Source organism: Lepisosteus platostomus, chromosome 4 (genome assembly GCF_059453375.1).
Source record: "Lepisosteus platostomus isolate fLepPlt1 chromosome 4, fLepPlt1.hap1, whole genome shotgun sequence".
NCBI classification, from domain to species: Eukaryota; Metazoa; Chordata; class Actinopteri; order Semionotiformes; family Lepisosteidae; genus Lepisosteus; species Lepisosteus platostomus.
The window spans coordinates 23,293,616-23,314,549 of record NC_142614.1 but is presented as its reverse complement, the minus strand read 5'-3'; the positions used below and the strand labels follow the sequence as shown (position 1 = coordinate 23,314,549).

The window sequence follows — 20,934 nt, the reverse complement described above, 5'->3', positions numbered from 1 at the left end:
TTGTATAAAAAATATTTTCAGGAAAGACGAAATATCCCCCCACTCCCAGACAACCAACATAATGTTCACTCCACCCTTCCTCCCAAGAATCAACTGTTCACTCAAAAAAAATCATTGTTTGTGATGCCTTCTCTACAGTAGGCATTTAAACCATATTTATGCTAAATGAGGCTAATGTCTACACTTGGTATTGTAGTCAAGATGCAGCTACATAAGGAAATCATAAGAACATTTAAATAATAAGGGCTACAAGTTACAGGAAGATGTTCAGGTCTTTAGATTTATTGTTGGTAACTATAGCAATTGATCTGAAGATCTCATCCAGCTGCATCTTGAAAGTAGCCAGGGTTTAGGAATCTTAAGGAATTTTCTAAAAATTGATCACACCAGCTAGTGTGGTTTGTGAGGAGTGGAGATAACAAAATACTCAGAATAGACAAATTTAGGAGATTATTGCAAATAGAAAATAGCTACCCCTTTTACTTATACTTTGTAATTTTGAGTCTTAAAATGGTGGATTGAAGATTGATGTGGCCAAAAGATTACATGAAGAAGAGATGAATCCACTTAATCATAACCTAGAGTTAAACACTAAATATACTAAATTTATACATGGTACAATGTCACGCTACACCTTAAGAAAAGATTTGCGAACTACTATACAGAACTACACCTTCTGTTTTAATTAGCTCTAGACATGATATGCACAAAGTAGTTAGAACTGGATTAATTAGAAACTTATTGATCTTGGTTCTAAAACGTTACTCCAATTCTAAAATCTTTAATCAAAATATTTTTGGTATGGAAAGCAACTTATCCTTGGGTACCTAAACCCTTTCACTTGTCATAAAACAGAGTCCAAAGTTTCAAGAGCTAAATCCGTTTCACATTCTAGAGATTACTTTGATAGTACTGGTGTTGGCCCACATTGCCACCTTGTGGAAATCTGAAGAAACGTCCTCTCTTCACAACAGTAGAATAGATGAATGACTAGCAGCCAGCTCTGTTTAAGACCAGCAATCTTTAAATTACAAAAGGGTGACCGTGATTCTGAGATTATTTCACCTCCATAAGAATGCATATCGATGGGAATGAGATCTGTTAATTGTATATGAATGCCACTGTGGATTCCTGTATATCAGAGATTTGTGGGGCAGAGGTGGACTGTACAATATACAGTATCTCTGAGTTTGGAATGCATTAGTCTTACTAAATTGTGACATTTTCAGTAAAAAATGAATGTTGTTTTTCTGTTAACATGCAAGTTTAGATATGTGCTTAAATGCTCTGGTTTTTATTACAATACAGAGTTAAATGGTAATATCAGTTCCTTTTAGACAGTTACTGTAGGTCCTTTAATTTACTAGAACAGCGTGTTATTTATTTAAGCATTCACACTGCCTTTCTAATGTTGTTATAACGTGCAAGTTCTGACTCTGTTAAAGCAGCATTATTTAGTGCTCACTCCATGACCAACAAGACATTACTATTGAGCAAACTGATTACTGAGAAAAGTCCAGACCTTTTATGTTGAACTGAAACTTGGCATCATCAAAATGACATTGCTAAATTAGGTTCCTCCCTCTGGATACCCTTATTAACAGAAACCCTGTGCATCTGATCGAGGAGGTGGGAAGGTAGCTGTAAATGAACTTAACACTTCTTTGATACTATTTCCCATGCCAATTTTAAATAATTTGAATGCATGGCACTGAAGTTAACAATGGTGCTTTTTATATAAGCCTTTTTGTATATTTTTTTAATTCCCTTGTGCCTGATTTAAGAAGGACCTTAATTTGTAATAGATTTGATATCAATGTTGACTCTGCACTCCGTTCTTTTTCAGGAGACATCTGTGCTGTCCTAAATAGTTTTGGCTTAATCACAAAAAGTTTATTACAAACTTTACATACCACGAGGTTAGTACATATTGGCCAATGTCTACTGTAGCTTCCCAATTCTGGCATGTGGGCGAAAATTGTCTATTGCTACTTATCTTCAAGTTCACTTATTGTATCTGCCAATAAGTTGCATGAGTCATATCAGCCTGGGTTCATATAAAAAACAACTCTCTTAAGGTTGTATATGATCTGCTAATGATAATAAATGGCAGCCAACCCTAGTTTCTTATCCATTCTTTATCCGTTTTGTCTTGCTGGAAACTTAGTGCTGCTTTGAAACTTTTAATCATACAGTACCATCTTGCTGAATAAATTGGCGAGTCATAATAACTGGAAGTGCTTTATTGTGGTTAAAATTAAGAGTGTTAGAAACTAATTTGGTTATTGTTTCTCCTTCACGAAGTTGGCATCTTGCATCTTCATAGGTACTGTGTGGCCTCACTACTCATTCTTGTGCTGGTGACAAGATCTAGCACTTCTTGACACATATCAAGCACTATCTTCCTTGTCACATTGCTTAGATGATACTAAAAAATGGTTTAATGTTCATGCTGACTGGCACTCCTTGTCTATAGTTTGACTACTGATAGTTCTGAAACTAGTCCAATTACCCAGGTCAGGAATTTTGGTATTACAGTATCTTTGATCTCAACCTTTCTTACTGTACAATATGTAGCTCATGTTCACTAGTGTGTGAATGTGTCTGTTTCTTTCTGATCTCACGTTTTTACACAATCTGATGCAGAAAAGCTAATGTTTTTCCTTTCCCAAGCTTTATAATTGTAATGCAGTGCTTTCTGGTTTATTCAAAGATATGCTCTAAACAAGTTGCAGAATGTTCAGAACTCAGCTGCTTGGATCTTTGTATTTACAGTATCAGCTAATTCAGCTTCCTTACATTGACTCTAAGTGGATTTCGGAATAAAATTCAAAATACTGCAGTTCATCTTTTCGGCCTGGTACGGTTTGGCTCCTGACTACTGAGTGAACTGTTACCCCCGTACACCTACATATTGTTTGCACTTTTTGGACTCTGACCTTGTTTTAGTTAGCTTTGAGGCTCCTAAAAGGTGGAGGCCTTGCTTTCTGTTCTGTTACTCCTAGAGTTGAGAATGATCTCCAAACCCAGATTAGATTTTGCAAGTCAGTCAGCACTTTTAAGTCCTGTTTTAGAACTCCCTTACTCTACATTTCTTTAATGAAGCATTCTGAAAATGAATAAAGACCAAAATGTTTTGTGGACGGTGTAACAGAACTTTGTCTTTTGGCTAAAACTATTGACAAAATAGCAGCGTCTACATACAAAGTAAATATTTGTTTTTCTTTCTTTCCAATACACATTTACAGTACGAGTGCAACCATCAGTGGCTTCTCTTGTCACATTAGTACTTTCATTTTCTGGTATTTTTCCATGAAAACAATAACTAAAGGTGGACGTGAACAGCTTATAATGGAGATAATAGGTAAATCCCACCTTCAGAAGGTTTTGTAAATTGCTTTTAAATTACACTCCATGGTAAATTATTAATAACACAGTACATCAGATTAATTGGGCAATAATCTTCTTAGCTTGAAAACAAAAACAATTTATTTGCTTTAATTTACAGTATTAAAGATATTTAATGTATAATAAAGCTGAGGAAAAGATTAAAACAGAGATCACAAGATTATAATTAACAGCTCCATAATCTCCAAATGGAATCTATATAATTTCTTTAGAAAATTAAAATGAAAGATACATCGCCTCAAAAGATGAACCTTTAGTTGAAAAACAGGTGCTTCCCAATTTTGTCCAAAACATGAAAAACTATTGAAGACGAAAAACAGTAATACATTTCTTAACAAAATTATTAAAAATACAAAAAAATACACAAAGAGTATTACTTTCAAAATTGTATTTCAAACAAAAAAGGCCTCAACACTCTTTCTGTCTTTTCCAACAGTATTTTAAGACCCCAAAAGGTCAAAACTGTGTTATCAGACTACAGAACAGGTTCTTGTTAAATTTGTGGATCATTATTTTTTCATTTTTTACTGTGCTTTTTTCATGATATTGGTTTTCAATATCATCATGAAAACTAATTTCATGCAGCCAATATCAGATGGCTGTCTTGAAGATATTAGCAGTTATTTTGAATATGGAAACACTTTCAGTTGTTTAATTTACTTTTTTTCAGTGTGCTCGCCAACTCCCAAAGGTTTTCAAAAACTACCATGTTGCTTGATCTGCTTTTGCAATATTTACCTCTGATCTTTAACACTGGTTAATCATTCCAAGAGCTCCTCTCTTTAAATATAGAGACACCTTTTGTGTGCTGCAGGCAGACACAAGCAAAACATGAAGACCCTGGCTGCTCTGAGTGTAATTCTTTGCCTTCTACAAGGCATTATTCTTGTTGATGGAGGTGACTTCATGTACGTATGTAGTTCGGTCTTGAAAATACATAAAATGTGTTAGTTTGATAATGTTTCATTTTATATGTATAATTTATTAAATGGAAATATAAAACTCTCCAATAGCACTTTTCAAAATATACAGAAGTTTATTCTAGAGTGAACAACTGTCAAGAAATAGTTTCTATTATCTGAATAAGACATATAGTTTTAATAGACACTATTTCTTATATTAATTGATAGTTAATAGAGTTTAAATACTATCTTGGCAGTATGTACAGTACTTTATGTTGTTCTGATATTTTACTGTCCTTTCATTCTGCAGTTAAACCAGGCCACATCCTTGGTGTATTTTGTGTTTAGATGCATGTACACTAGTATGAACAGATTTGCCCTTTCGGTTTTTCAGGGACAATTCCAAGCCATTACAGCGGATGGCAAGAGAGGTTGGTGCCCCAGCTCAAGTGGACTGCAAATTAAGCACCTGGTCATCATGGAGCAAATGTGACCCTTGTTCAAAACAAATGGTGAGAGAGAGAAAATGTGTGATTTGTAGTACTGTGTCAAAATTACATGTACTATATAGTAAACTGTACAATAGTAGAAGCAACAATGGATCTGAAACCATATTCATTCATGTCTTTTCCTCTTAACATCATAACAGGAGAACCAGCCTTTTGTGTATTTGTGCTTGTACTGTAAAAATGTCATTAAAAAAAATAAGCAAAACTGCAGTCAACAATTTTAGAGTGTCATGGTCAGGGAAACCTTACTCTTTGTTGTTATTGCCAGTTTCGTGCTAGGAGTGTAGAAGTGTTTGGGCAGTTTGGAGGACAGACTTGCTTTGAACCACTGGGGCAGAAAAAAGCCTGCACAACCGATGATGCATGTGACAGAGTTCAGCCAGAATGTTCAGAAACTGAATTTAGGTGTGAATCAGGTAAGTCAGAACTTCTAACAAATGTCCTTGGCAAAAATACGCTAAAGAGAAGTTTGCGCTTAAGTCCAGGTTCCAATTATGGACAGGGGTTCTTCTGTATGGAGTTTGTATGTTCTTCATAGTATGTTTCAATGGGTCCTCCAGAATCTTCCAACCTCCTAAAGGTATGCTGGCAATATTTAGCTGTTTATTTAATATTTTTTCCTTTCTCTGTGGCTGACTGGAATCCCATACAGGGTGTTCTCAATGCTTCTTTGCACCCTAAGCTTCCAGACTAGGCTTTAGGTTGCCTAATGTTTTATCAGAACAAGTGGCTTTCTGACAGTGGTTGGATGGATTTCCTGAATGGGTTTGGACAGTGGGGTATTCCTTTTTGTGGGTGACCACATGCTCTCCTGTGTGTTTCTGAATTCCTCATTTCCTTTTACATTTGTGTTCTTAATCTCAAAGCAAAAATAGAAATCTAAAATGTACAGTATGTAAAAATATTGAATAGACACAGAAAGCAACAAAAAATGTCTTTCCATACCTATAAATAGACTTAAAAGTATACGATGTGACATTAAAATAAGCCTTGAAATGAAGTAGTTACCTAAACATCAAGGTCAGTCTAGTTATAACCCCTCATCTCTGGTGAGTAGGGCCTGAAGCATGGGCAGCACGCTTACCATAATAAAAATTAATTCTAAAATCCCTAATTGGACATAAGAGATTATTCAAACCAAACATGGTGTAGCACTAAAATATGGATTGCAAAGTCTTTTCATTGTGTCTTGTTGTAGTTTCCCAATGAATAGATGCTTTGTTTTATGTAGGCACCTGCATTAAAAAGAGGCTGGAGTGCAATGGAGACAATGACTGTGGGGATTTGTCTGATGAGGACTGTGAAGAACCACATCGCCCTCCTTGTGGAAAATCACTCGTGGATTTGTCAGAACTAGGAAGAACAGCAGGATATGGGTATGCTTACTTTACAGTCAATATGGCCTGAAAGCAAGGACTCATCATCTTCTGGCAAAAGCTCTTATGCAAAACAAACAGCAGTCGCTAGTCCTAAAATACATTGTTGATATGTCTGTGTCTCATGGAGAGCAAGCTGGGGTATGCGAAAAGATGAATTCCTAATGCAAGAAATTGTATAGGGCTAATAACGTGATGTTATGTTATGTTATACAAAAATATAGTATTCATAATTGTGTGTAAAAGTTTATTTTATGTTAGAGTATTGCTTTTCATGAAAATACTGTTTTTTTCTTCACAGCATCAATATTTTAGGGTCACATCCCAGAGCCAATCCATTTAATAATGAGTTCTTTAATGGAGTGTGCAACAGGGTGAGAGATCCAAGCACCAGGGAATATAACCGCATTCCTTGGAATGTTGTGGCTTTAACATACGCAGTAAGTCTCTCACGTTTGACAGAGCTCAAACTGTCCATCCAACCATTTTCTAACTGTTTTATCCAAGATTGGGAGGATTCTAGACCCTATTCCAGCAAGCAATGGACGTGAGGTAGGATACACCCTGGATGGGATGCCAGTCCACTCCAGGGCACTCAGAGACACAAACATGCATACACTAACACCAGGGCCAATTTTTCAAAGAAGTCAATTAACTTACCAGTATGTCATTGAACTGTGGGAAAAGACTGGAGCACCCAGAGGAAACCCACTTGAACACAGCAAGAACATACCGTATAAAATCCACACTCCGCACTGTGAGGCTGCAATCCTAACCACTGTACTATCATGCCACCTGCAGGATGAACTCTTATAAACAGTAAAATTCTCACAGTGTTGAAAGCTACAGTAGGAGGACCTTTAACAATGCGGGGAGAATGGTTTTTGAGAAAAAAAAATGTATAAGGATTTTTTTTTCTTTGAATAATTTTACCCCACTGACAGGTTAGATTTCTCTCATATTTGCAGTCTAAGATCAAGCTGATAAACAACAAAGACATTTTTTCATAGCCTTTTTTGCTCATCTTTACCAAGGGTGCCAAAAATTTTGGATGGCACTGTATTTAAAAAAAGAAAAAGAAGAACACCAGATAGACAGCAAGCTATAACACCAATATGCTTGTATAATAAATGTTTGAATAGTTAACAGTTTGTATTGAAAAATATGCATTTTGTTCTTTTTGTTGAATGTATTACTGATTTCTGTCAAAAAGTTCTACAAGAGTTTGTGTTAGTAACTACTATCTACCAAGTGGGCTAGATGGGCCACCTGGACTTCTCTTATCTGTAAACTTTCTTAGGTTCTTATATCTTGTGTTCTTTTGTCAGACTCTTACAGAAGAATCATACTCCAAGGAGATTTTTGAAGAAGCCAGCACTCTGGTGAGAGAAATTTTGACTGAAAAGTCAATATCAGTCGATGCAGGATTTTCCTTCAAATTCACAGGAAGTCCTAAGGAAGAGGGTGCTGCCAGTGACACAGGTGGTGGATTTAAAGGAGGAGTTAATGTTGATTCTAGTGAAAAAATAAAGACCATCAGTGAATACTCTACTGTTAAGGTAAGTTGAACAAAAGTAAGATTGATATGTCATACTTTGTAAAATTATTTGTGAGCTGTGTTTGAATGTGAAGAAATTCATATTTTTATTGCACCATTACAAATGTACTGTACATGTATGTACTTTAGAGTCAGAACACATCTTAGAAGTTTAGCAAGGCTAGGCCAGGTCAGTACTGGGTTGGGAATCAATTTTAGTATTCACTTTGCAAAAACTGTGTACAATATATGCCATTTGTAATTCAGCAAAACAGGACATTATTGGAAAGGTTTGCATTTTTCTGCAAGGCCCAGAAAAAGTGGTCCCACATCTAAATGTTCTAACTGCTTATGCCAATACATGTCAGAGCCAGAGCCTGTCCTGGCAAACAATTGGTGCAAGGAAGGATACACCCTGGATGGGACACTACTCCATCACAGAAAAAAAATACACGCACACTTACACCTGGGGCAATTTTTTCCCAGAAGACTGTTAACATACCAGTACATCTTTGGACTGTCAGAGGAAACAGGAGAACCAGGCAAAAACTGAAGCATACATACAAACTCCACGGAGTGTTACTGTACAGTACATTACAGTACATTCGAATTTTACAATAATAATAGGAAAATAAATAGAACAATTACATTTTTGCCTTCGTTTTCATGCAGGAACATTTGTTTGAGAGCAAACAAATGGTTTAGAGTATCCATGAGACACAAGTGAACAGATTTTGCTAATCTCTGTTGAATTCTAGACCAAAAGCTTCATGCGGGTGAAGGGAAAAATCCAACTAAGCACTTTCAGAATGCGATCCCGAGACCTTCGTCTGTCTGATACATTTTTGGACGATTTAATAGATTTGCCATTGGAGTACTCAAAGAGCAGATACTTTGATTTTCTTGAAGATTATGGTACCCACTACACTGTTTCTGGGACAGCAGGAGGCAAATATGATCTTGTATATGTGATGGATAAAGAAACCTTAAAGAAATCTAGTAAGTCACCCTCCTAAAACACCATTCCAAATGTAACACACTGATTATTGTCTCTCAAACATGGCAGGATATCCTGTGTGAAAAACAACTTAACAAAGTCACAATAAATTAAACTCCTATACATTTTAAGGTTACAAAAAAGAGTAGGCTTTTAAGTCCAGTCTCTCTGGAAAATTTGTAAATTAAAAAAAAAACGTTTTATGAAAAATGTTTTTTTAAAATAAAAAACTCAAAGATGTCAATTTCTTTAAGTAAACGAATGCTTTAGTGATACCAAAGAGGTCAATTATGTAGACACACATACCTGTGTAGTATGTGCACAGTATATGTACTGTATGTGAATACGCTTATCTCTCAGAAATAGTAATCTTACCAAAATCCTTCTGACACAGTGTGTTCATTTGAAACCAGATAGTGCATAGTATTCTATATTATATCAATTTCAGGAATGAAGGAGGAAGAAATTAAGAAGTGCCTGGGGTTTGATGCATCCGTGGACTTCAAAACGTCTGGTGTAGATCTGGACCTACATGCAAAACCCAAGTTTTGTAATAATCTGAAAACTGGTTCAACTGGCAAGTATTTCTGATAGCATTAATGTATTTCTTTTTTTTAAATGTAGAAACAAAATCATGAATAAGGTGCATGCATTACATTTAGGACTTCTGTTTTTTTAACAGAAATTCAATATTTTTTTAAAATTCAATAATTATGAAACAAAGTTAGTTTTCTTGATTGTACTGCTAATTATTTCTACTCTTTTTGTGAAGAAAATATGGCTGACAGGTGACACTCATTCCCAAATTTGTTTGCATTTCATGCTACCAATCATCTAATTTACCTCCCATGTGTCTTTGCGCATTTGTTTGTTTTCTCCAGGTGTTGTGCATGAGATCTGCTGAAGTATTTTTCTGCATTAAACCTTCAACTTTTTGTAAGCTACACTTGCAGCCTTTTAATACCTCACCAGTTTGTAAAATGACAAACGGAGTGTTGTGTACCTTTCCCCTAAATATGACAGAGACTATTGGAGGTTTCAAAACTTAAAAGCAAAGCGTAATCATCAAATTTGGAAGACAGGATTTGATGATGCACTGCAAATTTTGAATTTTTCTAGTACCAGGGAATTTCATAGAAATATAGAGTATTTCTTAGAATATACAGTATGTTTAGCCCACTTGATTGTCAGCAGCTAATTGATCACAGGATATCATCCAGCTGCTTCTTGAAAGAAGCCAGGGTAACAGATTCAACAGCATGGCAGGGTTGGTTGTTTAAAAGCCCCAAAACTTTGTATAAAAAAGTGCCTTCTGTTCTTAATTTTAAATACACTTCCTTTGTCCAATTTGTACTTGGAAGACCAAAGGGACAAAGAACACTGAGATAAAAGCTGATTACTTTGAGAAATAAAGTTCAATATGTGCTGAATGCCAGATTCTGAACAAGGTGTGAAAAACTGGTCTTAATAGAAGTGTTTGAGGCCCAGGCTTACCCTCTCCAGAAGACATTATACTGTAGATACCTAGGGTATGTCCTTTGCAAGATAGCCACAGTAATCCAGTAGCAATTTTGATATTGACTTAGCTTCATATATGGGTCTTAGTGCTACTTCTAACAAAGTAAGATACATTTTGGCACACAGTCATCTCAAAGCTTTTGATTCTTGCTGCCAATTTCAGCCTTTCATTTTCTCAGCAAAGGTTTTCAAGCATATATATATAAATATTCATGTCAGATCACAACTATGCAGACATCTTGGCCACACATGGTGATTAAAATCTGAATTGCAGCAGATACTGTATAGTGAAGTTCAGCAAAGTCAAAATGCTTACTGTAAAACTTTTATAATGTCACAGTCTTGCTCTACAGCCTTTCAGCCTTTGATTTTGTCTAATTTGATAACAATGCAACCGTACAAGATTTCCTCTTTATTTTCTTGATCATTTTTGAAAATGTGTTCTGCTATCCTAATTGCTATCCTAATTCTTTTAATTAAAAAAGACATAAACTAATATTTCAAGATATAAAAAAACGTCAGACTTACTTTATCTCTACTAATGTAAAAATGTTTCAGAAACACTATCCTACAATGTTTTTTAAAGACTTTTGTCTTTTTTTCAGCTACAAACGAAAGCACAGCTCTTCTAGAAAAAGTTATATCTTTTGTCAGTGGAGGGACTCTTGCATCCACTGCAGCTCTCAAGAGACAGATAGAAAAAGAGGGTGTGATGAATGTAAATGCATATGTGGAATGGGCTAGATCTCTTGATGCTGCACCTGTACTGGTAACGAGTAAGGTAAGCTTTGAAACTTTCTTCTGTAGTATTACTAAACACTGTTCTGTCTGGTCAGTCTAGGCAAAACAGTTCAAGGTGTTGACAAGCTTTAATTTAAATTGTGATACAGTATTCACTACTTCAGTTAGTTTAGATTTTATTGAATATTGATTCATCCTCATGAGTACTGTAGCAATGTAGGTACTAAGACTTCCAGTAACATCAGTGATTCGGTTTTGATCAGGGAGTATTATGAAATCATTATACAATTGTTCTACTCATTTCAACATTGTTTTAAACTATTCTTGCAGCAGTTATCTTCAGTGATCTGTGGAGGTCTGACACTTTATTAGAGAGAAATCTTCTTAATCTCATGCCTATCATGATGCTTTCTTGTGGGATGATAATGAGATAAATTGAGTAAAATCAAAATGTACTCAAAATGAGTTTAGAAGTGCAGAAATTACTTAAGAAAGCCCCAGCTTTTAATGTTCTTTATCTTATTAAGGCCAGCCTTAGATGTCTTTTAAACACATTTTCTCTCTGACCAAATAGCAGAAAACATCTCTCTTTCCAGGAAAATATTTCAGTTATAAAAACTATTCTTTTTTATATACGAAATGACTTTACAGTAAATCGTCAGAACTACCACAACCTCCATCCAATCATTTAAATTAATTCCATAGAGAGAACCAATTTGGAATCTTTCTGATGTGCTCTGACAAAGGTGTACTCTGTACTGTACAAATATATATTATTATTCTCATAGTTTCAGAAAATCTCATTTATAGGAATCATCTTAGATTTTAACAGGTAGAAAATAGATGAGTTACCCCTCAAAAAAACAAAAATACAAGTGGCAGGGGTAGTTTGTTGATTCAAAAGGTCTTTGAACTTGCTGGAGATATGTTTTTGTTGTGTTAAAAGCACTAGACTGCCAGTACAGATGATCAGTGTTTTCTCATTTTTTCAATTACTGGATCAACACATGATAAAAAAATTGGATAAATTAATTACTAATGGGAGTACATTTCCTGCATCAAATAAATGTTAAAGATCTTATGTCTCGTAATGTTGTGATACCCAGTTAGAGCCTGTTATATAACCAAGGAATGGGTTCATTACTTTCATGCCTCCTTTATCTGTCAGACTGCTTGTTTGTCGCTGAAAGTGTATACTCTGCAATGCAGTCTGGGGGCACATTTATTTCAGCACATTCTAGTTTCCTTTGAAAAGCTTCCAAATAATATATTTTTATATATTGATCCTGTATTTACAGTTGAGGAAAGCATAAACAAATCTTACAATATATCAGCATAAACAGCATATACCACAAAGATATTATAATTCACAAGGATTATAGGGTAAAATTTGACTATACGTGATTTTGACTTTATGCGCTACTCAAAATCCTAATTATAATTTTATGAGTAAACTGCATATTTCAGGTAACAAGATAAAGCTTTGGTTACATTTAAATTTCATTTTAAAGAACTCAGGACATCACCTCTGTACTAACAAGTACAATCTGTAAAAAAATAGTATTAATTGCTGCAAATAATCATTGCATTTAAAGGAGCAGGACAGCTTAGAGACTTTATCGTGTACAGTATTAAGTAATCACACAATATTACAATAACAATAATAATAATATTAAAATATTATATTGATCAATAAAAGATAGCCATTCTTGTTAATTGATTCAATTCTTACATTACAAAGTGCACTTATACTATTGACCACCCAATAATCTAATTAACTATTCCCAGTTATCTATAGAAATTAATTTATAGAACCTTTTTAAAAATAATGATACTAGACATAAATAATGTATTTCAAACCAAAGACAAGTAAAGAAACAAAAACATGCATTTTTAGCCCTGTTACATTTTGTTGATAATGCAGTGTATCAGTAAGTGAAATATTGTAAGAAAAGTACTAGGCTCCATCAGTAATGGTTTTGTCCTCGTGTCATGGGATTCATGCCTCATATTTGACCCGTCGCTATTGATTTAAATTCTTTAGAGTAAGTGGGTGCTGTTGAAGTAAAAGCCTCATATAATACATTGATAACTGTGTCATTCTGTCATCTCTCCGCAGCCAGAAGCAATTTATAATTTGGTTCCTCTGACGATGACCGATGCCAACAAAAAGAAAGCAAATTTGGAGGCAGCCATCAATGACTATATTGAGGAGTACAATGTGTGCAAATGCAAGCCATGCCAAAATGGAGGCACAGTAACTTTAATAGATGGAGACTGTCTATGTTTGTGTCCACCCAAGTTTGAGGGAATTGCTTGCCAGAACAGAAAGAGTGAGGCTATAGATTGTAAGTTGATTTCTGGAAGAAAATCAAGTATGTGGTTTTTACCTGGTGGCTTTGTGCCTGTCAGGTGCAGAATATAGAATAGAAATGGGTGTGTTAATAAGAAACTTTTATTTTTCACAGCGGGTCCAGTTGTCCAGGAAGGCAACTGGGCGTGTTGGTCCTCCTGGTCTGCTTGTGCAGGTGGTCATCGCACCCGATCTCGCATTTGCAATACTGAGGGTCTCTCAAAAGGGTCCTGCAAAGGGGAGCAGGTCAAAACTGACTATTGCTAGTGTCGAACTTAAAACCGTAAGTACAATAAGCTCTAAAGGTCCCGTAAAAAACAACAAAGTATCTAATACAAAGCAAATAGTTCATCTCAGTGAAAGTATTAAAAGCTGGTTGGCACATTTTTTAAGAGAAAATCCAATGTTGCTATTTTCCTAGAGCAGTAAGCTGATTATGGTACAAGGATGCAAAAAAATCACAGGACAGTTTTTGACAATTTTGTTATAAGTTTATTGTAGAAGCCCCTGGAAAGCAGAACAGAGAGAAGCCAATGTACACTCATTAGCTGAACTCAAGCAAAGGCATTTGTGTGTTTTTTATAAATTAGAGAGACATAAAGGACTTCTTATTTTACCATAAATATCATGTTAGAAAGGACATTTGAATTGGATATCTTTGGAAACCTCACCAAAGTCCAGCTATCTCACATACCAAAAGGTTCTTAGTCTGCTAAATAAAAACCCATGTGGTCTGCCTTTTAAATATGAAGGAATTAAGACTAACTCCACTGTACAATTGATTTTAAAATGCTGAGCTGCTCCTCAATAATGTAGACAATACCCTGTGAATATACAGTGCAGTCCATAAGTTTTTGGACAGTGAGAGTATTTTTGCTGTTTTGGCTCTGTACTCCAGCACATTGGATTTGAATTGAAACAATTACTATGAGGTTAAAGTGCAGAATGCCAGCTTTAATTTGAGGGTATTTACGTCTATATTGGGTGAACCATATAGGAATCACAGCCCTTTTTAAACAAAGTCCTCCCATTTTAGGGGACCAAAAGTAATTGGACAATTGGCTGCTCTATTGTTTCTTGGCCAGTTGTGTGTTGTTGCATCATTAGTTCATGCACAAGAGAGCTAACAAAAGGTCTAGAGTTGATTCTTTGTGTGGCATTTGCATCTGGAGTCTGTTGCTGTTGTCTCTCAACATAAGAACCAAAGAAGTGTCAATGCCAGTAAAGCGGGCCATCTTGAAGCTGAAAAATCTGAATATTTTCAATCAGAGACATAGCCAAAACATTAGGTGTGTCACAATCATCTGTTTGGTACATTGTTAAGAAGCAAAAAAGCTCTGGTGAGCTTAGCAATAGCAAACGACCTGGTAGACCACGGAAGACCACAGTAGTGGGTGACCGAAGAATACTTTCAATTGTGAAGAAAAAACCCCTTTCGACTGTTGAACAGATCCAAGAACCTCTGCAGGATATAGGCATAGATGTGTCAAAGACTACCATAAAGGGAAGAATACACCAGTATAACCTGAGAGGGTTCACCATAAGATGCAAACCACCGGTAAGCTTAAAAAACAGAAAGGTCAGGTTACAGTTTGGTAAAAAGTACGTAAGTAAGCCTGTAGAGTTCTGGGACAAAGTCTTATGGACAGATGAGACTGAAGAAGGTGGCTGTCACAGACAAGTTATAGTTCATTGCAATCGGTGAAATTTGTTATGTCAGCTTTAGGATCAATAAAAACACATGCTAGTGGACAAAGCTCTAGGGCCTATTATTCTGATCTATTTTTCAAATACTGTATGTGTGTGGAGTTTCCTCTCTGGAAAAAAAATGTGTATTGAGACATAAGGATAGAAGTTGCTTTAGGACTAGTTTTGTATAATTTTCACTTTTTTTGTTTTTAGGTCAAAATGATAGAGGATGGAGGGATTAATAATCCATGTTAAAAGAAAGATGGTACAGTATGCATGTTACCTATTCACCTTGAGGAGAAAGTAAAACATTTCTTGTATTCTCCATTTAATAAATTATGGCGAGAAAAAATGCAATGACTATTTTAGTTATTGACTTCATGTGAGGTTAATTAATCAGGGTCCATATTTTTTTTTACTGAAAACAAACACCAAATCACTATTCATCTAAGAGGTTTGTTTCATTCACCATATAAGTGAACATACAGTATTTTTTAATTGATGCATGGCAGCCATTTTGTCAGTTACTCATAGCGTGGAAGTATTTAAATCCATTCCTCTGCACTGTGTTGGACCCTGTAAACGTCTGGAAGGCTAAAGTGGAATTGACCCAAGGCAGTGTTTGTAAGCACTCATAATCCATGGCAGGTTCAGTGACCACACGCAGCTAGGACCCTTAATACCTCAAATGAAAGAAGGCATCTCCTACAGCATAATGTGCCCAGTTACCAGAGCAGAATTTATTTTGGAATTTCCTGAGGGAATACTGCAAATGTAAGTACTGTGATCTGACTTTACAGAGGTGTCCAACTCAAGCAGTTAAAAGCCCCAGGCACATGTAGGCATGTGATACTGCTGCCAGTTGTGGAAACCACTGTACAATCTTTGTACAATCTTCTTTTGAAAAGCATTTCCAATTTAAAGAGTGGAGGTAGAGAGGGAGAGCTGATCTAGTTTCAAATCATTACCTCCTCACAAAGGGACTTGGATCTTCCATGGCTTCATCACAAGAGTGATTTATCTGCAGTTAATTTCTAGAATGTTATTAATAAAATGAAAGGGACATTTATGTGATATATATTATGCTAAAAGAAGCCAATATTTTATAATTGTTTTGGGCCTTTTGGCTTTTCCTGACCATCGGATTAAAGCATTCTTACGGTCCTCAATCATATCCTGAGCTATGACAATATTGCTTCATCAATCAATATCAGTTTAAGTACTGTACCAAGAATAAGAGCAAGCGTGAAATGTTAAAATAATCCAAAGAAAATCTCCAATCTATCAGCAAACTGTGTTAAGTCTTACACTGGTTCCCAATCATTCTGTGAAGATGGAGATTTCAGTGTCATAGCTGATGGTGCTGAAATGAAATACTGAAAAATTGATTCATGCTTTTTCACACTCAATCAAAATGAGACTACTTCAATACTACTACTTTACTTACTGGGGTACTGTATAAAGTAAAGTGATAAATAAGCTTCAGTATGTCCAGAGTTTTGTAGCTCTAACGCTATTGAAAACTGCTCTGCCTCAATGCGCACTGTAACTCTAGCTCTCTGAAAATCTGGCTCCCTGTAAGATTCAAATCAGATCTTGAGGTTTTCCTGCTTACTCAGCGCTGCTAGGCACATGCTAGGCACTGAATCATCTAGCTCCAAATCAGATTTGGATTTTATTGCATGGGTAGCACTTAATCTCAGATATGAGGATTCAGGTCTCCCTGTTCCACCCAAGACCAAGCTTCACACAAAGCTTTCCACTGTACTACTCCACAATCACTGTTCTCATTGTCCAAATCCACTAGTGATTCTGCCACTGTGGACCTTTTTAATCAATACCTTAATTTTATCTGTATTTACACTTTATAATTTTATTTTCTTTTACTTCTCTTCGGTTTTATCTGTATTTTATAGTGCAGCCCTTTCAGTTTTGGTTTTAAAGTTCTATATAGTTTTAAGTGATAACAAGTGTTATATATTTATAGAAGTGTTTACATATTCAAATAAAATATACTGTTACTACCCCCATTACTATATGAGATACTGTACATACGGAGTACAGTCACAAAGGGGGCTCAAGGGATAAACAAAATGTCAGAGGAACAAGTAATTAAACGCTTATACCTAAATGTCAGGAGTATTTGGAACCAAATGCAAGTGACAGATGCTACTGCACTAGCATGCAATTATGATTGAATTGGAATTACTGAAACATGCCTAACGGAGAGTGATGGTGATGAATACAACATTAGTGGATACACAGGTCTCTGGAGAGACAGAAAAAGTGGAAGAGGTGGAGGTGTAGTACTGTACTTAAAAAAAAAAACTGTTTTCAGATACATAACCTACAGTAGATGAATCAAGGGACTTACTCTTTATGAGTCAGCATAAAAAAAATCTTTGACAAGCATAGTGTTGGGAGAATGCTAGTGAAATACTTCATAAATGATTAAAGGATGTAGGATTCAGTTAAATAGAGAACAATACATTTCATTAACAGATAAAAAGAGACGTACAATAAAAACATTGCATTCGAAGGTAAAAGGATGAGGTAAACTTATCTCATGGGTACTCAAGAAAACCATTAGATGTTTAGATTTACATAGTGAAGGGGAAATGGCTAATAACTTAATATTTCATTGTGTTGTTTATCGAGAAAGAAACTTCTAAAGATGAACAAACTGAAAGGTCTGTATTTAATAGTATCTCATATAGTATTCTGAACATTTTACAAGACCCAAGTAAAACAAAAATACAGTAGAGTGACTGCTGTCACCATGAGCGTTGGGTCCTGCCTCTGGCTCTCTCTAAAGGACAGAGCAAGACTCCCTGACAACACAGACAGGGGGTCTATAACCTCCACAATATGGACGATATGGTAATATGGTAAGCTCCAAAATATGGTTAACAATAAAAAACAAGACAATGTGTTGCATTGGAGACAACAGACAAAGTAACAATAACAGTACAAAAGAAAAACAGGTGAGTATTTAACATACAGTACCAGTCAAAAGTTTGAGTACACCTCCTTGAAACCAGGTTTTTCATGATTATCTGCGCTTTAAACTGTATAAACTTGTCTACAAACGCTTAATATTTAATTACATGATACAGTATTTGTACTTATAATCTTAAGTGAACTACATTGAAAATTTTCATTTTTTATTTTCAATAAAATGAACACCCAAATAAACGGATTTCAGTCTGAAGCCCAGGTTAGTTAAAAAGTCAGAAATGTGTATAACATGGTGTTAGAACACTAAAAGAAGTTTAAAATTGTCTTTGTTAGATGTTCTCACAGTTAACTAGCACATTACCTCATTTACCTTTTGTCACCAATTACTGGTAAACAGGTGAGGTCCACGATCACTATAAATATAGGGAGCATGGGCAAAGGTTTGTCATTCCTGAATGAACGTGGCAAAATTTGCTCAGTAAGCAAGGAAAAAAGACAGTCTATCATTACTTTAAGAAATGAAGGTCAATCTTCAAGAGAAAATTACAAGAACTTTGCAAGTGTCAGTAACTGCTCTGGCCAAGACTATCAAACGATACGAAGAAACTGGCACTTATGAGGACAAAAAAGGTCAGGCAGGCCAAAGGTGACCTCAGAATCAGAGAATACATTCATTAGAGTCATAAGTCTCTGAAACCGGCGACTAACTGCCCCTGAAATACAAGCTGAGCTCAATGCAACTAGAAGTACAGTACAGATGTTTCAACATCAACTGTTCAGAGGAAGTTGCGTGAAGCTGGCCTCAAAGGTTCAGTTTCTATGTTTCTTGGCACAGGCATGTCTCATCCTTATTCTGCACTCTTAACAATGGTTTCTTTGCAACAATTCTTCCTGGTAGGCCAGGTTCACTGGAATCAATAAAAATTTTTTATTGAAAATGAAAAATTAACATTTTCAACACAGTTCACTTAAGATTATAAGTACACATATCATGTAATTAAATATTAAACATTTATAGACAGGTTTCTACAGTTTAAAGCACGGATAATCATGAAAAACCTGGTTTCAAGGAGGTCTACTCAAACTTTTGACTGGTACTGTATTTTTGGGTTTGTGATGTTACTGCATGGAATGTGATAAGGCTGCTGCAAATACAAAAATGATTCCTAAATACTGTATGTAGTGTATATCCTCCACAATGTGCATCAGTGCTTTAAATGGGCTGCAAAAAAACGTGCACATGAGGGTGCGCAGTTCCCCACCCAGCATGGCGACTCCTGGATGGTAGATGTATAGGCCCAAAGGGTCAGGGTAAGGGTAACTCGGGGTGTTCCAGGGTCAGGGATGGCATTGAGGGTGGAGAGAGATCTAGCATGTGTCCAGTTGTAAACCAAACATTCAGAATTCTGAGAGCTATCATCTGAATGCTCTTCTCAAGCATTGCATTGTAAAGGAAAACTAGCACTGGGTGGATGAAGTAAGAGAAGATGGCAGAACAGTTACAGTACATAATTATATGTCTTGAATCATTATAATACAAATGCAACCCAACCCCAACAATGGTTTAAGGAAGTGAAAGGTACTCATCTTACATCTTACTCATCAAACAGACAATACCCAGATGTGTTCAAGTGTTTTCAGACTAGAAGATTGGTACTGTACATACTGTACGTGAAGAAAAATTGAGAAACTGGTTACGGTTGGTACAGAAAGAAACCATATTGGCTAGAACACATTCTCGGACATCAGGCACACTGAGAACTTGACAGGTGACATGGGGAGAAAGCTGCTGTCATAGAAACATAAAATGTAATAACCCAAGAATATGTGAGCAGCATGGAAAGGAATAGTGATGCTTTCGGTCACAATAATATTTGGTATTTTCAATGCTGGTGTTTTATGAAAATGTTACTGTTTCCTCTTCATTTGTGTCTTTTATTGCATATTTTATTTCAGACATGGTAAGCATATAAACTGTATACTGAATAATATACTTTGTATATACTGTATCTTCTTGGTTGTACCTTCCTTCATCTGTCTGCAGCATCAGTGTCCTGGGAAGTAAACAAAATAAATAGAAACAAGCATTCTGGAAATCGGCGCACAATACTCAATTCATAGTAAATACTAGTATTTACTGTGAATGGTGGCACCTACCTTGCTCCAGCTGTGTGGTAGGTTTGTTGCAGAAAACCTGAAGCATGTGGTTAGCAACAGTGACATGTGAAAGGAACATTTAGATCCCTTGAAGACTGTTCTGCAGATAACTGGTGCAGCTGGATTGATGCTTGTCATACTGTACTGTATGTTGTTTTACAGAAAACTTTAGATGTAGAGGGTTGACTCTTATTCTAACCAAGTTTGAATAAAGGCTGGAGGAACAGTACAATATATATTTATAGAGGACTGATATTTGGAACAGTACATGGTGTTGAAGAATGCCAAAGTGTTTCCATTCTTATACTTCTATTCTAAACAGATCAGATTACATACAGTGCAAAGACAACCTACCTGCTTATGGATTAATTGAAAATCAGCTGTCTATAAAGAAATTAAAAGATTTCTCGCAAGGCATAGATGAAACACCGGATTGTACAGAAATATCAGAACTTGGGAAGGTCAACATTTTCAGTGTTGAAGAATACAATTAGACACGTATGATTTTCTTTAGTTGGTATTATACCTTCTTCTCACATCAAGCTCCCCCACAAGGAATGACAAACCAAACTAACATTAAGAGATACTACTTAATTCATTCAGCTATCTTTAAATAATTTGCAGTTATCTTTAAAACATTTAGAAATATCAAGAGATAATTTTGGTATGTAGAAATCTCTCTAAACGATAATTTGGTTTCCTGCTCAGAAAAGCTAAGAAATTGCTAGCTATGCATCTTTAATATTGTCCATCTCCTCACCACCACTAAGAGCACTAGGTACAGTAATT

General features: G+C 35.7%; 1 protein-coding gene across 1 annotated transcript; it reads left to right on the top strand.

Moving 5' to 3' along the window:
• The first annotated feature begins 4,180 nt into the window (after nt 1-4,180).
• Nucleotides 4,181-16,418, top strand: c9 (complement C9). Its single transcript, XM_088629067.1, has 12 exons — nt 4,181-4,316; nt 4,705-4,822; nt 5,088-5,235; nt 6,051-6,195; nt 6,497-6,635; nt 7,524-7,754; nt 8,491-8,731; nt 9,178-9,306; nt 10,853-11,028; nt 13,108-13,336; nt 13,457-13,624; nt 15,244-16,418. The coding sequence occupies exons 1-11, from the start codon at nt 4,240-4,242 to the stop codon at nt 13,606-13,608; spliced, it is 1,785 nt and encodes a 594-aa protein (XP_088485193.1). The 5' UTR covers nt 4,181-4,239; the 3' UTR covers nt 13,609-13,624; nt 15,244-16,418.
• Nucleotides 16,419-20,934: the final 4,516 nt, after the last annotated feature.